Source organism: Microcaecilia unicolor, chromosome 10 (genome assembly GCF_901765095.1).
Source record: "Microcaecilia unicolor chromosome 10, aMicUni1.1, whole genome shotgun sequence".
Lineage (NCBI taxonomy): Eukaryota > Metazoa > Chordata > Amphibia > Gymnophiona > Siphonopidae > Microcaecilia > Microcaecilia unicolor.
Genome location: NC_044040.1, coordinates 149107900 through 149125199, shown reverse-complemented (window position 1 = coordinate 149125199; position 17300 = coordinate 149107900). Strand labels below are relative to the sequence as shown.

The 17300-nt window shown below is 43.5% G+C and overlaps 1 protein-coding gene across 1 annotated transcript in view; it reads right to left on the bottom strand.

The window, feature by feature from the left end:
* Positions 1-265: 265 nt before the first annotated feature.
* LOC115478342 (ephrin type-B receptor 1-like) overlaps positions 266-17300 on the bottom strand; it is a 421749-nt gene continuing 404714 nt past the window's right edge. Inside the window, 3 exon segments of the mRNA XM_030215646.1 lie at positions 266-466; positions 1189-1344; positions 2539-2732. Of these exon segments, the coding sequence (XP_030071506.1) occupies positions 358-466; positions 1189-1344; positions 2539-2732 (459 nt within the window). The 3' untranslated portion in view covers positions 266-357.

Here is a 17300-nt window from a genome sequence, read left to right as displayed (position 1 = left end):
CTCTGCTTTTTTCCACTGGGAATTGTCATTGGATGTAGAATTTGAATTTTCTTTTCCCTTCCCAACACACGTTGGTTGGTCTTTGCCTTTTAAATATATTATTTGTACATATTTATACATATATTTATATATTTTTCTTTGTCCCCCATGGCAATTGGTAAGTGTGCTTCTTTAGTGAGAAATGGAAGTTTGAAGTCCCACATATTCCTTGTCTACAGCTATTAAGCATCCTTTGATGATACTTGACCATCTCCTGAATTTCACTGCTTGATCAGCTTTCTACTGCCCTCCCTTCCCTTCCTAAAAATCTTCTTCTCCACCCCACCCTCATTAATTCCCTTCCCCACCCAAAAGGTTTTATGCTATGGTAGTTGGCGACTGACTCATCTGTACTCTCATAGATTGAACACTGTTTAGAATCTTCTTCTGGTGTCCAGCCAGAGTCACTCCTATCCTCAGTAGATCCCTGCAAGGTAAAGAAACTGAGCCAATAAAATAAAATATAAATTCCTATGTTTCACTAGTGGTAATGACAAATGCTATGATAGTACATAGAGGCTGATGGTATAGTTCAGACCATGGTTATGGAAAAAAAACACAAGTAAAGTTTAGACAAAATATGACTGGGAAAAAGTGACTAAAGTAGCAGATCCAGAATGTTGAGCATGGTTAGTTTTTCATGTCATGGGTCCATAAGTAATGTACAAAAGTTACATGTTTGAGCTTCAGTAACTTTTAATTTTTTTCACATATAAGAATGAGGTTTGGATGTTGTATTACAAATTGTTTGCTCTAACTAAATTCATTAAAACCTAGGGCCCTGTTTACTAAGCGGCACGGTAGGCACACAAACATTTTAGCGAGCGCTAATGCTACAGACACCCATAGGAACATAATGGGTGTCTCTATCGTAAGCATGCGCTAAAAGGTTAGCGCACCTACAGCACGGCTTAGTAAACAGGGCCCCTAATTTTGTTTGGTGTTTCTGGAGATTTTAATCACCTTTTCCTAGAGATGGTCACAAATATCTCCTACAAGAAAGAAATTTAAAATAATATAAGGTATTATTTTATGCATTAATGTACTTCAGTATAACAATCTGTCTTTTGGTATTTATATCAGCACAGATGTATCAGTCAGACAATATGAAGAGCCTGATTGGATGAGAAGCTTGTAAGTTGTACTTACTCTGAGGTCATCTGAGTAACAAGCTGAAGGGAGGTGAAGCCGGCAGTGAGGAAGTTGTCTCTGTATTGGCCCATTTTAATAGCGCTTAGCCAGTCATCCACTGAGGTAAAGGTGGTAAAATCTGGGATGGAACGGTCTAACAGTGGCTGGGAAGGCCTAGAAACAGAACAAAAATATGCAAACGTCAAATAGGCAACAAAAGCCTAGGAAAAACACATATCAAAATGGCAACTAATATTCAGGAGTTCACAATATAAAAAGTAGAGACTTTACTTGCACTCAACACAAAAGTGTAACACTATATAAATAACAATGAGCCAAGTATACTGCACAATGATCAATTTGTGATATTACAACATACAAGGAAAAAAACCTCAAACACCCAGACACCTGGGATCCTTGTATCTTTACTGGGGTTATAAATAATATCATTAGTCACAAAAACCTTGTTGTTGTGCCATTTTTTAAATTCATTCTTATCCATTTTAATTCCCAAATCAGCATTAAAAACTAAAGGTCGTATCCAAAAGAATGTTGAAGTATTCTGAACAAAGCCCCATAAACTGTCAGAGGAAAAATTCACAGAACTGCCACCCACTCTTTTGACGCAACTCGTCATTTACACTGACCGTCATCAAAACATTCTTGTAGAAGCACTACCCCTGATGAAGCCAGCAGAATGAAATGGCTGGGCCACCACTGGGTGAAAGATGTGCTTCTTTTCAATTACCATTTTTTGAATTGTTGATACAAGTTGCAGTTTTTAACGCTGATTGCAATTAAAATGTTAAAAATTAATTTAAAAATGACACAATAACAAGGTTTTTTTGACCGATGATATATTCATAACCCCAGTAAAGTCACAGCGGTCCCAGGTGTCTGGGTGTTTGAGGCCTTCTTATTTTTGTGTTGTAATATCCAGGGCTTTTTTTGAGGGGGTACTGAGTACCAGCACCTTTTCCACTGTCTGCTAAAATTGACCCATGGAACCCATGTTTTAATGATAGATCTCAGGGTCCACACACCAATTCTGTCTCGTCATAGATTCTGTGACTGGTTGCAGGGGGCCTGGCTATTATGGGGTGGGTACCTCAGTGATCACCACACTCTTGAAGGCTGACCTAGCATTTGAGTACCGGCACTTTTTTGCTAGAAAAAATACAGTGGTAATATCACAAATTGATCATTGTGCAGTACACTTGCCTCATTGCTATTTATATAGTGTTAACTAATATCCGAGAGAAATATCAATCTTCCAGTAATTATCAGCAGTTAGTTTAGTCATAGACTTTGCTTTTACAAGCTGCCCAGGTCCATATTAAATGTTTTCTTTAAACATAGAATACGCACACAGTGGTGATGGTTGCCACAGTCTTGAGACTTGCTGGATTCCGGATCATCTTGTCCAAAGTGTTGACGATCTCAGCAAAGCGAGGACGGGTGTTACGGTCCTTCTGCCAGCAGTCCAGCATCAACTGGTGCAGAGCAGCTGGGCAGTCCATGGGGGGAGGCAATCTGTAATCTTGCTCAATGGCATTAATCACCTGGATTATAAGAGAATAGACTACTGTCACTTGTAATGTCATTAAGGCCGATATTCAGCCCACAGGAGGCAGGCCTGCTAAGTCCCACAATCGGCACTGAGCCCAGACATTCAATGTCGGTCCATCTCCAGTGACCGGCATTGAATATCCAGGATTTTTTTGGCTGACTTAAACTTAACTAGCCAAGTTAATATTCAGCGATGACCAGTTAAGGTTATACCGGCCAAAGTTTGGACTGCTATTTAGGTCGTCCAATTTGGCCGCTAAACTTAGCCGGTGAACCGCTGAATATTTGCAGCTTGCAAGTTATATCATGTGATATAGCTGGTTTATATTCAGCAAAGATAACCATCTATCTCATGCTGAATATTAGCACTTAGCTAATTAAGTGCTATTTAGCCGTCCAGGAGCTATTCCTGGCCAGTTAAATAGCTTTGAATATTGAGGGGATTTATTTATTTATATTATAAAGCACATAATCCAACCAGTAGCTTCAAAATTGAAAGCACTAAAGACATTCAGTTTTTCGACAACAGTACTGGTGTAGATGTATATTAGCCATGGATTGACTAGGAATCTGCCCCCCCCCCCCCCCCCCCCCCCGTTAAAGAGGAATTGAAGATGAAATAATAAGCTTCCTGGTTGGGCTGACAGTTTAAACACAAAGCAGGGTCCAAAGCGAAATGAAAAGTGTGAGAGAACTACCCAAAAGGCTCACATGCTATGTTGCTGAAACTGTTTTACCCATTTTATTAAGAAAAATGCTACATTCTAGAAAAACTCCTCAATATTAGTGGCTGCATTTTAGCAGACAGCAAGTAGACAAACCTATTTAAACAAAGGAGGGGGAGAGAACACTTAAAGCCAGTGATCAGAAATCAGGATATTAACACTATACTGTTATTGCTACTACTGGCAGAGGCAAGTTTATCTTAGAACAGTGGTCTTCTCTAAGGGGTCCTTTTACTAAGCCGCATAGAGGGGCATAATCGAACGAAAACGTCTATCTCCATGGGCGTTTATCTCCGAGAACGGGTCCGTGAAGGGGCGGACCGAACCGTATTTTCGAAAAAAATAGACGTCTATGTTTTATTCGACAATTTGTGAGCTGGGCGGTTTTTTTTATCAGTGATAATGGAAAATGAAAGCGCCCAGCTCAAAAACGAATAAATCCAAGGCATGTGTTTGTGGGAGGGGCCAGGAGTCGTAGTGCACATGCCAGAACACCAACCGGGCACCCTAGGGGGCACTTTTACAAAACAAAAAAAAAAAAGGTAAAAGAGCTCCCAGGTGCATAGCACCCTTCCCTTGGGTGTTGAGCCCCCCAAATCCCCCTCAAAACCCACCGCCCACAAGTCTACACCATTACTATAGCCCTAAGGGGTGAAGGGGGGCACCTACATGTGGGTACAGTGGGGGCGGTGTGGAGGGCTCCCATTTACCAGCACAAGTGTAACAGGTGGGGGGGGGGATGGGCCTGGGTCTACCTGCCTGACGTCCACTGCACCCCCTAATAACTGCTCCAGTGACCTGCATACTGCTGCCAGGGAGGTGGGTATGACATTTGAGGGTGAACATAAAAAGTTGTGAAACGGCATATTTTTGTGGTGGGAGGGGGTTTGTGACCACTGGGGGAGTCAGGGGAGGTCATCCCCGACTCCCTCCAGTGGTCATCTGGTCATTTAGGGCACTTTTTGGGGCCCTATTCGTGGAAAAGCAGGGTCCAGGAAAAGTGCCCTAAATTCTCGCTAAAAACGCATATTTTTTTTCCATTATCGGCGAAAGGCGCCTATCTCTGATCGGCCGATAACCACGCCCCAGTTCCGCCTTCATCACGCCTTTGACACGCCCCCATCAACTTTGTCCGCATCCGCGACGGAGTGCAGTTGAAAACGTCCAAATTCGGCTTTCGATTATACCACTTTATTCGTTTTTGTGAGATAAACGTCTATCTCCCGATTTGGGTCGCAATATAGGCGTTTTTCTTTTTCAATTATAAGCTGGATAGGCACCTACGAATTCGCAACACATGCCAATTTGGAGTTACCGCCTAGCTACCATGTGGCCCACGCTGGAAAATAATTTTTATTTTCTGACGCGCAGCAAAAACCAGGCGGTAATCATCATTCTACGTACGTAGACGATTACTGTACGGTTAATGCATGAGACCTTACTGCTAAGTCAATGGCTGGAGTTAAGGTCTCAGACCCAAAATGGATGTGCCAATTTTTATTTTGCCGCACATCCACATTCGGCAAAAATTTTAAAAAGGCCTTTTTTAAAGGCGCGCTGAAAAATGGATCTGCGAGCGCCCAAAACATGCGCCAACACTAGCGCAGCCCATGTAAAAGGGTCCCTAATTTTTTTAAGTCAAGGCCACATTGGATCCAAATGAGCTGAAGGAAGGCCACCAAATATCTTCCCATGTAAGATGCCTGTCTATGTCAATGAACTCCATCCTGCCAGCCCGCCTTCAAACTTTTTATTGTATGGATCCTCAAGGAGGTAGACATTTCCAAACACATTCTCTTCATCTATTAAGAAATGTCTTGCCCTTCAAATATGTGGTTCTTCCTCCAATCCATTTCCTCCTTTCTGCTGTGTGCTTGAGTAAAGAGGCAGAAAAAAAGCCAGAATGATGATAAGGGCTGCCCCAGAGGTCGCCATTGGTCCCTGGGCCTTCCATTCAAGAGCATTGTCTTTGAACTCAGCTTTGCTGAGCCCTTAAATTCTGTTAGTGTTACTTTCTTGGCAGGTTAGTATAAACTTCATCTCAGTAAGATTGATTTGCTTTAGATTTTTTGTTTGAATTGATTGTGCCGTAGGGTCCAGGCCTAAAATATGTAAGCATGCCAAGTGAGGGAATCTATGGTAAATTCTGTGTTTCTCAGCTGGAGTCTTCTTAATTGAAAATGTTGAGGCTTATACTGTTCAGAAACTGTATTTTGAAAATCCACTTAGTTATGGTAACATTTTATTTGTGTGATGTAAATATGCATCAGAAAGGATAAAACACTCTGAGATGTCAGTCTAACTCTATGCATGCTGCACACATCAATATAATTTTGCTACTGTTCCTTCTGCCAAAAACTTATACCATGAGAAAAATTTAGAAAACATTTCTTTTAAATAAATACTGTAAAGTTAATTTTTGCTCCAAACCCTTCTCTGTGAACTGCTTCTTGGTTGCCCTGCACTGCCTCTAACCAGATATAAATACAGATAAAAGTGGGATGTTTGACCACGGAAATACAAATCCTGGAGACAAACCAAACCAGACCTAACAGCGCCACTTCAGAGTATAACAGGCACACATTACAATAAAAATGAGGCCTCCAGGGACAGAGAAATACCTACTTTACTTGAATGTACTTTGCTTCAATAGCCTTTGGGCTTGTATATGGTAATAACATTTTTTTGTACATTAATTTCTTACAAAACAATTTTAGTACCATCAATGTCCATAGCGCTTAGAATCCCTTGCCAGTTTTACATTTGGAGGGGGGGGGGGGGGTGGAGGGCAGCAACCACAGGGGGATTCAGGATGACCTCCCTTAATCCCACCACAGATGAACTGCTCAGAGACTTTCTGTAATGTGGACATGCCGGGTGCCAAGTCCATATATCAAAATCCATATTTTTGTACATAGATGTCCTTTCCCTTTCTGAAATCAGAATTGGAAGTCCGTATTTTGGCCCTTCCTTAGTCCCAGGCAATGCCTATATCCCAGCTTTATAAAATTGGGATTTGAATGTCCATGCAATATGGATGTCTAAAGACTGGTTATGGAAGGAGAATCACTTAACATAGTAACATAGTAGATGACGGCAGAAAAAGACCTGCACAGTCCATCCAGTCTGCCCAACAAGATAACTCATATGTGCTACTTTTTGTGTATACCCTACTTTGATTTGTACCTGTGCTCTTCAGGGCACAGATCGTATAAGTCTGCCCAGCACTATCCCCGCCTCCCAACCACCAGCCCCGCCTCCCACCACCGGCTCTGGCACTTGACGCACTTTGTTTAGCTACAGTAGCAGCCCTTGACGCTCATAGTAAATATTGTTTGATTAGCCAAGAAAGGTTGAAGACCCAATTGCTGTAGAACTTGTCTATTTTTAGACTTATACTCTCTATGTGAGAGCTACTGAGGGGCATTTTCGATTGTGCATCTAAGTTGGACTTTGGATGTTTTATGCTACACGTACCAAATCCAAATAGGAAATATACCCATTTTTGAAAAAAGAAAAACGTATATCTTTTTTTTTTTTTAAATACCATTTTGAACAAGGTTTTGTGAATTTATTTTTTTAGGCCATTTTTGAAAAAAACCCCACACAAGTTAAAAACACACAAAAATCAAGCTATTGGGATGTAGGAAGGACCAGCATTTTTAGCAGACTGGTCCCCCAGACATCCCAAGAAAACAATGGGACACCCTAGGGGGCAGTGCTGTGGACTTCATATAAATGCCCCCAGGTAAGTATCTCACAGTTGCTCCCTTATCTTGTCTGCTGAGCCCCCCAAACCTACTATCCCCAACTGTATACCACTACAATAGCCCTTATGGGTGAAGGTGTCACCTAAATGTGAGTACAGGGGGTTTGTGGTGAGTTTTGGAGGGCTCACAGTTTGCACCACAAGTATAACAGGTAAGGGGAGGTATGGGCCTAGGTCCACCTGTCTACAGTGCACTGAACCCACCACTACACTACACCGGAGACCTGCATGCTGCTCTAATGGACCTGGCTATAACATCTGAGGCTGTCATAGAGGCTGGTGAGTACTATTTTTATTCACATTATTTGGGGGTGGGGGTGGGGGTGGGAGCGGGTCAGTGGCCACTGGGGAGTAAGGGAGGTCATCCCTGAATCCCTCCAGTGGTCATCAGGGACCTCATTAGAAAAAAAGGTCTAGATCAAAACATTGAATTTTTCACCCTAGATGTTTTGGTTTTGTCCCATTATGGCTACAAAACATCCAAGTGTTCGGCACTCCTTAATCCCTTCTTCGAAACACTCTCAACAAGCCCCCTTGTGATGTGGATGAACTGCAGACAAAATACATAGATAGATGTCTGCAAAACTGATTTTGAGAATACCAATTTGGATGCTTTGAGAAGAAATCTGTCCAAATGGTGCTTTATGACATTTTTTGGATGTTTTTCTCTTTCAAAAATGAGCCCAACAGACTCCTGATGCAGGCCCTGTTGGCAACACATGGTCAATGTCAAGTCAGACTGTAAAACTGACAATAAAAGGACTCCAGCCATTCTTGTGAACTTCGCTGTTTTTTGTTGCTTGCTTGTCTTGAGCAGAGTGTGGACTCTTGTTCGCTTGCCTTGCTTTCAGACATCCAAAACATGAATAGAGCTTCAAGAATATGGGCCTAAATAAACATGCATATATGTAGAAATTAGGTGATGTCCAACCAGAAAACGTTTGTCTCATGTCATTTCTGGGAATTTCATTTTTTTTCCAGCTTGTTTTTTTCATTATGCCATTATGGGAGCAATATCATTTCAGAAACTGCATGCACTCTTTTGAGACCGTGCACACTGTTCACAGAGATGCCCATTATTCACGAACAGTGCACACCGTTTTGAAAGAGCACAAATGTGTACAATCAAGAAAAAGTATGCATTCTTTCTGAAAAAGTGTGTACTGTTTGCAAACAGTGCACGCTCTTCATGGGATTATGTGCATTCTTTGTAAACGCTGTATGCTCTTTCCGAAGAGTGCATACTATTGACAGCACATTAAAAACATATTTTGTATTTTTTCTGCTCAATTTCAAAGGGATGCACATCCCTAGTATATATACATATAAATTGGTATGCTCAGAACAAAATCTAAAGTTTAACACCACTGCATTTTGACAAAGATATGCAGGCTAGACAAAGAACCTTCAGGGAGAGGGAAGACCTGGATAGGAACAGAGCAAGGGGATGAGGGGGGGGGGGGGCGTCAGCTCCAAAGACAGGGACTATCCTAGCTCAAGGCTGCCTAATAGGAAAGTCACTGAGGAGGCGTGTTTTCGCTGTTTCACCAAGAATTAAGTCATGACCGAAAGGAGAAATTGGGGAAAGGTGTTACAGTTCAACACCCCAAAGGAGAGCACCAAGAGCCTGATGGAGGAGGAAGCATCTGGCATCCCTGAGATAACTGAAGACCTTACATTTATGGATTATAATACGCAAAGTGATTTAATCACAAATGAAGGTAAGGGTGCTTCCATATAATGCCTTTGAGAACAGAATGAAGTTTGTTTAATCTTTACAAGTGTTATGTGGTGGTCAGTAGTGAAGTTCTAAAACTACGGTTGTGGGTGGAGCTGCTTGAATTCAGGCAAAACATAAGTACATAAGTAATGCCATACTGGGAAAAGACCAAGGGTCCATCGAGCCCAGCATCCTGTCCACGACAGCGGCCAATCCAGGCCAAGGGCACCTGGCAAGCTTCCCAAACGTACAAACATTCTATACATGTTATTCCTGGAATTTTGGAGTTTTCCAAGTCCGTTTAGTAGCGGTTTATGGACTTGTCCTTTAGGAAACCGTCCAACCCCTTTTTAAACTCTGCTCAGCTAACCGCCTTCACCACTTTCTCCGGCAATGAATTCCAGAGTTTAATTACACGTTGGGTGAAGAAAAATTTTCTCCGATTTGTTTTAAATTTACTACACTGTAGTTTCATCGCATGCTCCCTAGTCCTAGTATTTTTGGAAAGCGTGAACAGACGCTTCACATCCACCTGTTCCACTCCACTCATTATTTTATATACCTCTATCATGTCTCCCCTCAGCCGTCTCTTCTCCAAGCTCCAAAAGGAGTTCTCAAATGGATTACGAGGAAAAGGGGGCATCCTGGGGGGGGGGGGGGGGGGGGGGTTGTCCTTCAGGGCCTGGAAAAAGCAGGACTCTGTGGGGGGTGGAGGGATATCCCTAAACATTCTATACAAGGACTACTCTGTCATACTAGATCTTGGTGGTATTTCGACTGAGCTCTTAAAACATAGGAGCCCTGGTTTATTAAAGGAAGACTGGCCCAGTGCTAAAGCACGGGTTCAGAATTTCCCTGAGGAAAAAGAGGTGTTAAGGACTCTGACCTTGAAAGCAAATACTTTGAGAATTGAATTACCTGCCAACCGTGTTCCTCTATTTGTGTTTTGACAGAGCAAACAAGGAAGCATAAAACTGTTGTTGCTGCAGGTTCAAGGACAACAAAAAGGAATAAGAGGGAGAGATTGGAAGTCAAAACTTGTGCTACAGACAAGGTTCAAGGTTCAAAGTGTGTGCATATGCATACATACATATTTAATTCATTTATGTATGAGCATATATGGAAGAAATCAGCAGGCAAGGGCCATGTGTGTCTACCTGTTCTACCTAGGTGTGCCTGACTACTGTACTGGTACAGCTGCACACAGCAAGGCCTTGTGGTGCAGTTAGTAGTTTGCTTGCCTATTGTACCCACAAACTGAAATCAAAGTCTTTTCTGGGATTTCTGTCAGATAGCCAGCCTCTGGCTCCCTCAGCCATTCATTTACGTTCAGTCATTTACCCCTCAGCCATCCAGTTAACTCAGCCATTTACCTTAGACAGGGGGTAAAGATGATTGGGGATGGCAATGGCAAAGCACCCTACTAATAGTCTGCCAAGAAACCATTATACCATAAGTCATTCACAAGTGGTACTTGCACACAGGGGACTTCATTTACCTTTACATACACATATACACACATATAGATATATATAGACAATTTTGAAACAGAGCATATAGCACTGGTCCGCTATCCCTCAGATTCTATATATGGTACCCAGATTTGCGCATCCAAATTTCTTCACGTGCCTAAGATGCACGCACAAATTAATAGAGGGAAAAAAATCCTTAACCATCTAATTGGGTGTTACCAACCAATTATTGATGTTAATTGACACTCATTAAAATTTGCATGCACATCTAGCTGTGTGCTATTCTATAAGGCATGATGCCTACATCTACTAGTGCATAACTCAAAAGGGGGCATAGCCATGGGCATGCCCGAGTCGTTCTGAAAAGCTGCACGTGCAGTAATAGAATACGGCCTCAGTGCGCCTAACTTGGGTGCCACTGTTTACACCAGGTCTCAGCACGCATACGTCTGGTGCCTAAAGTTAGGTGTAGGAATTGGCACTAACTAGCTTATTTTTGAAAGGGAAGGACGCCCATCTTCTGACACAACTCGGGAGATGGGCGTCCTTCTCCTGAGGTCGCCCAAATCGGCATAATCGAAAGCCAATTTTTTGCATCCTCAACTTCGGGGAACACCAAAGTTCATGGGGGCGTGTCAGCAGTGTACCGAAGGCGGGACAGGGCGTGGTAAAGAGATGGGCGTCCTTGGGCGATAATGGAAAATAGAAGGGCGTCCCTCACGAGTATTTGGTTGACTGACTTTACTTGGTCCCTTTTTTTTCATGACCATGCCTCGAAAAGGTGCCCGAACTGACCAGATGACCACCAGTGGTCACCAATCCCCTCCCACCCCCAAAAAAATTTTAAAAAAACATTTTTTCAGCCTCTATGCCAGCCTCAAATATCATACCCAGCTCCATTACAGCAGTATGCAGGTCCCTGGAGCAGTTTTTAGTGGGTGCAGTGCACTTCAGGCAGGCGGACCCAGGCCCATCCCCCTCCTACCTGTTACACTTGTGGTGGTAAATGTGAGCCCTCCAAAACCCACCCAAAACACACTGTACCCACATGTAGATGCCCCCTTCATCCCTAAGGGCTATGGTAGTGGTGTAGTGTGGAGTGGGTTTTAGGGGGGGTTTGGGGGACTCAGCACACAAGGTAAGAGAGCTGTGTTCCTGACAGCATTTTATGAAGTCAACTGCAGTGCCCCCTAGGGTGCCTGGTTGGTGTCCTGGCATGTCAGGGGGACCAGTGCACTACAAATGCTGGCTCCTCCTCGGTTTCCATTATGGCCGAAAACTGGGGACGACCATCTCTAAGGACGACCATCTCTAAGGTTGACCTAAATGCTGAGATTTGGGCATCCCCGACCGTATTATCGAAACGAAATATGGACATCCATCTTGTTTTGATAATACGGGTTTCCCCGTCCCTTTGCCGGAACGTCCATAGAGATGGACGCTCTTAGAGATGGTTGTCCCCGTTCGATTATGCCCCTCTAAGTGTGCCCTTTATAGAATTGCACTTAGCTCTGACTTTTTCCACTGCCAAATTCTGAGCGTCATTTATAGAATTGCCTCTTAAATATATGGATATGCAGTAGTGCTAAAAATGTGAAGGCAGATTTTAGAAAGAACATATAAATTGGAATTGAGACGTCCAGGTCAGGGCATCAATTTCTGCCAGTATTTTAGAAAAAAAAATCTAACAGCGTAGTACTTTCTCTAAAATACATGCAAAAATAAACATGTATGCACCAGCATTGTGCAGCGGCAACGTCCATTTTGCAATTGTCAGTGTCTAAAATATCAATTGGGTCAACACAACACATACATGTGTATGTTGGTATTTCAGAACATGTAGTATGGTAACGAAATGATGACTGGGAAAAGAGAATGAGTGGAAAATGGAAAGCCTGTAGGTAAGTAAGGAGGGAGATTGAGGACTGGAAGGTGAGTGGAGAATGAGGGGTAAAATTTAGTTGTGAGTAGAGAGGCAAAAAAGAGCGAAACGGATAAATAAGATGAAAGTACATTGTCAATGTCAGAGACAGATACAGTGGTGGAAATAAGTATTTGATCCCTTGCTGATTTTGTAAGTTTGCCCACTGACAAAGACATGAGCAGCCCATAATTGAAGGGTAGGTTATTGGTAACAGTGAGAGATAGATAGCACATCACAAATTAAATCCGGAAAATCACATTGTGGAAAGTATATGAATTTATTTGCATTCTGCAGAGGGAAATAAGTATTTAATCCCTCTGGCAAACAAGAACTAATACTTGGTGGCAAAACCCTTGTTGGCAAGCACAGCGGTCAGACGTCTTCTGTAGTTGATGATGAGGTTTGCACACATGTCAGGAGGAATTTTGGTCCACTCCTCTTTGCAGATCATCTCTAAATCATTAAGAGTTCTGGGCTGTCGCTTGGCAACTCGCAGCTTCAGCTCCCTCCATAAGTTTTCAATGGGATTAAGGTCTGGTGACTGGCTAGGCCACTCCATGACCCTAATGTGCTTCTTCCTGAGCCACTCCTTTGTTGCCTTGGCTGTATGTTTTGGGTCATTGTCGTGCTGGAAGACCCAGCCACGACCCATTTTTAAGGCCCTGGCGGAGGGAAGGAGGTTGTCACTCAGAATTGTACGGTACATGGCCCCATCCATTCTCCCATTGATGCGGTGAAGTAGTCCTGTGCCCTTAGCAGAGAAACACCCCCAAAACATAACATTTCCACCTCCATGCTTGACAGTGGGGACGGTGTTCTTTGGGTCATAGGCAGCATTTCTCTTCCTCCAAACACGGCGAGTTGAGTTCATGCCAAAGAGCTCAATTTTTGTCTCATCTGACCACAGCACCTTCTCCCAATCACTCTCGGCATCATCCAGGTGTTCACTGGCAAACTTCAGACGGGCCGTCACATGTGCCTTCCGGAGCAGGGGGACCTTGCGGGCACTGCAGGATTGCAATCCGTTATGTCGTAATGTGTTACCAATGGTTTTCGTGGTGACAGTGGTCCCAGCTGCCTTGAGATCATTGACAAGTTCCCCCCATGTAGTTGTAGGCTGATTTCTAACCTTCCTCATGATCAAGGATACCCCACGAGGTGAGATTTTGCGTGGAGCCCCAGATCTTTGTCGATTGACAGTCATTTTGTACTTCTTCCATTTTCTTACTATGGCACCAACAGTTGTCTCCTTCTCGCCCAGCGTCTTACTGATGGTTTTGTAGCCCATTCCAGCCTTGTGCAGGTGTATGATCTTGTCCCTGACATCCTTAGACAGCTCCTTGCTCTTGGCCATTTTGTAGAGGTTAGAGTCTGACTGATTCACTGAGTCTGTGGACAGGTGTCTTTCATACAGGTGACCATTGCCGACAGCTGTCTGTCATGCAGGTAACGAGTTGATTTGGAGCATCTACCTGGTCTGTAGGGGCCAGATCTCTTACTGGTTGGTGGGGGATCAAATACTTATTTCCCTCTGCAGAATGCAAATAAATTCATATACTTTCCACAATGTGATTTTCCGGATTTAATTTGTGATGTGCTATCTCTCACTGTTACCAATAACCTACCCTTCAATTATGGGCTGCTCATGTCTTTGTCAGTGGGCAAACTTACAAAATCAGCAAGGGATCAAATACTTATTTCCACCACTGTATACTGAGTAAAGAAAGACAGGAGTAGAAAGAAGAAATGAAAATGAGAACCTGGAAAACAACTTAGATAAAGATGATATGTTGTAAATGGAGAGACTAGGATCAACATGATTAGTCAAAAAATAAATAAGGTACAAAAAGGTAGAAACATTTAAAATATATTTGCAATTTTGTTAGGGACTAAATTATGTCAGGTTTGGGAAATGTAGGCTTTATTTCTTGTTTGTTTTTGATTTGTTGTTGTTTGTATTTTTTTTAAAGTAGAAGAAATATCTTTTTCTTTTTCCAGCATTGCATGGTTCATAGTCTGGCTTCTTAAAGTTTCATAGTAACAGACAGCACATAAAGACCAGCATGGTCCTTCTAGACTGTCCAGTAAGGTAGCTAGAATTGTTCCTGCTGCTTAGTGTTATATCTGCCGCACCATGCAGGTTAAACCCCCTATTCCTTTTTGAATTGTGCTAGTTTTACCTGCTGCTCCATGCAGAATGTGCAGGTTACCTCCTTCTGTGCCTTTGTTTAGTGTTGTACCTGTCACTTTGTGCAAATTACACCTCTGCATGTCTTTTCTGGAGTGTGAAAATCATTTCAGTTTTGCTATATAGGGATCCTCTGTTTTTATCCCATGCTTTGGTCCCCAACACATCCACTGTGAGGGCATTCCAGGAATCCGCTACCCTTGCAGTGAAAATGTATTTGTATTTCCTGATGTTGCACTTAAGCTTACTTCCATGCAGCTTCATTTCATGTTCTCTAGATATATAGTTCCTCGTCTTTGAAAAAGAATGGTTTCTTCATAATGCTTTTCAGGTATCTGTATCATATCTCTTCTCTCCCTCCTCTCTTGAAGGGTAGAGGTTCTCAACCTGGTCCTTGGGACATACGCAGCCAGTTAGGTTTTCAAGATAACGTTAGGTTTTCAGGATACCCACCATGAATATGCATGAGAGAGATCTGCATAGCATGGAGGCAATGCATGTAAATTTGTCTCATGCATATTCATTGTGATTATCTTGAAAACCAGACTGGCCTGGTATGTGCCAAGGACTGGATTGAGAACCCCTGCTCTAGGGTATACATATTCAGGTCTTCAGGTCTCTTCTCATATGTCTTCTGGTGCAGATGCCATACAACTCCCTGTGAACTGATTCAGGTCTTTTTATATCCAGTAAGATAAGGCCACTAAATCTGAATATGATACTCCACGTAGGGCCTCACTAATGACTTCTACGGGGGCATTATCAGATCCTCTCTTCTACTTGTTATGCCACTCTTGATGCAGCCTAGTATTATTCTGGCTTTGGCCATCGACTTTCATTTCAGCTTTTATCTGAAGATTTCTGTTTTTAATTTTTGGTCCTTTATTCTATAACTAGCCATTAAGCCCGTAAAAACGGGCGAGTATTGCAACCCTCCTCTCTCCCCTGGCCTCACCCCGTCCACCGATCCTCCTCCCCCATATCCAGCAACCCTCCTCTTTCCCTTGGCCTCCCCCCTCCCCCCCATGTCCAGCAACCCTCCTCTGTGCCCTGCTCTCACCCCGTCCAGCAACCATGGCCTCTCCCCCTGCCCTCTCCCCATGTCCAGCTACCCTCATCGCCGCAGCTCCCTCCCCCCTCCGTGCCGGGCCCCCTGCACTGACCTGACAGCGCCTCTCACCTTCGTGTGAAAGCGCTGCAGGCAGCAGCAGATCGCTCTGCTGCTGCCTGCAGCGCTTCCACACGGAGGTGAGAGGCGCTGTCAGGTCAGTGCAGGGGGCCCGATACGAAGGGGGGCGGGAGCGGCGGAGGGGGGAGGAGATTGTTTCGCGCGATGTTCCTTTCCAGGCGGCAGCGGCGGCGTCCGTCAATTCGACTCCGTTTCCCTCTCTGTTCCGCCCTCTGCTGTCATGACGTCTTGACGCGAGGGCGGGACAGAGAGGGAAGTCTGAACTGCGCATTTGCAAGTGAGTACGGTCACTTGCCATTTATATGTTTGATAGGTGAGGGTCTTCTATATTCAGTATGTGACCATGGTAAAGGGATTCTGCAAACCTATAGGGGACCTATAGCTGTCCAGCTTGCTCTTACTACTACTACTACTACTCTTTAGCATTTCTATAGCGCTACAAGGCGTACGCAGCGCTGCACAAACATAGAAGAAAGACAGTCCCTGCTACAATCTAATAGATAAAAAATAAAGTAAGCAAATCAAATCAATTAATATGTACAGAAAGGAGGAGAGGAGGGTAGGTGGAGGTGAGTGGTTATAAGTGGTTACGAGTCAAAAGCAATGTTAAAGAGGTGGGCTTTCAGTCTAGATTTAAAGGTGGCCAAGGACGGGGCAAGATGTAGGAGCTCAGGAAGTTTATTCCAGGCGTAGGTTGCAACGAGACAGAAGGCGCGAAGTCTGGAGTTGGCAGTAGTGGAGAAGGGAACAGATAAGAAGGATTTATCCATGGAGCGGAGTGCACGGGAAGGGGTGTAGGGAAGGACGAGTGTGGAGAGACACTGGGGAGCAGCAGAGTGAGTACATTTATAGGTTAGTAGAAGAAGTTTAAACAGGATGCGAAAACGGATAGGGAGCCAGTGAAGCGACTTGAGGAGAGAGGTAGTATGAGTAAAGCGACCCTGGCGGAAGACGAGACGGGCAGCAGAGTTTTGAACCGATTGGAGAGGGGAGAGGTAACTAAGTGGGAGGCCAGCAAGAAGCTGATTGCAGTAGTCTAAACGAGAGGTGACAAGGGTGTGGATGAGGGTTTTGGTAGAGTGCTCAGAGAGAAAGGGGCAGATTTTACGGATGTTGTAAAGAAAGAAACGACAGGTCTTGGCGATCTGCTGGATATGAGCAGAGAAGGAGAGAGAAGAGTCAAAGATGACCCCAAGGTTTCGAGCTGAGGAGACAGGGAGAATGAGAGAGCCATCAACAGAAATAGAAAATGGGGGGAGTGGGGAGGTGGGTTTGGGGGGAAAATGAGAAGTTCAGTTTTGGTCATGTTTAATTTCAGGTGGCGTTGAGACATCCAGACAGCAATGTCAGACAAGCACGCTGAAACTTTGGTTTGGATGCAAGGTGAGCCATATTTTTCAATCCAATGTATTAACTATAATATTGTTCCATTGGCCTAAAGAAGTTTCTGAGTCCAATCCTGTTATATAAAAAGTAGCTCAAACTGTGACCAAAATTTAGTAGGTTCTATTTTCCCTGTTGATGCTATTTTGAGTCTTATAATTAGCATTGTTTGTTACAGCAGATTTGCTATT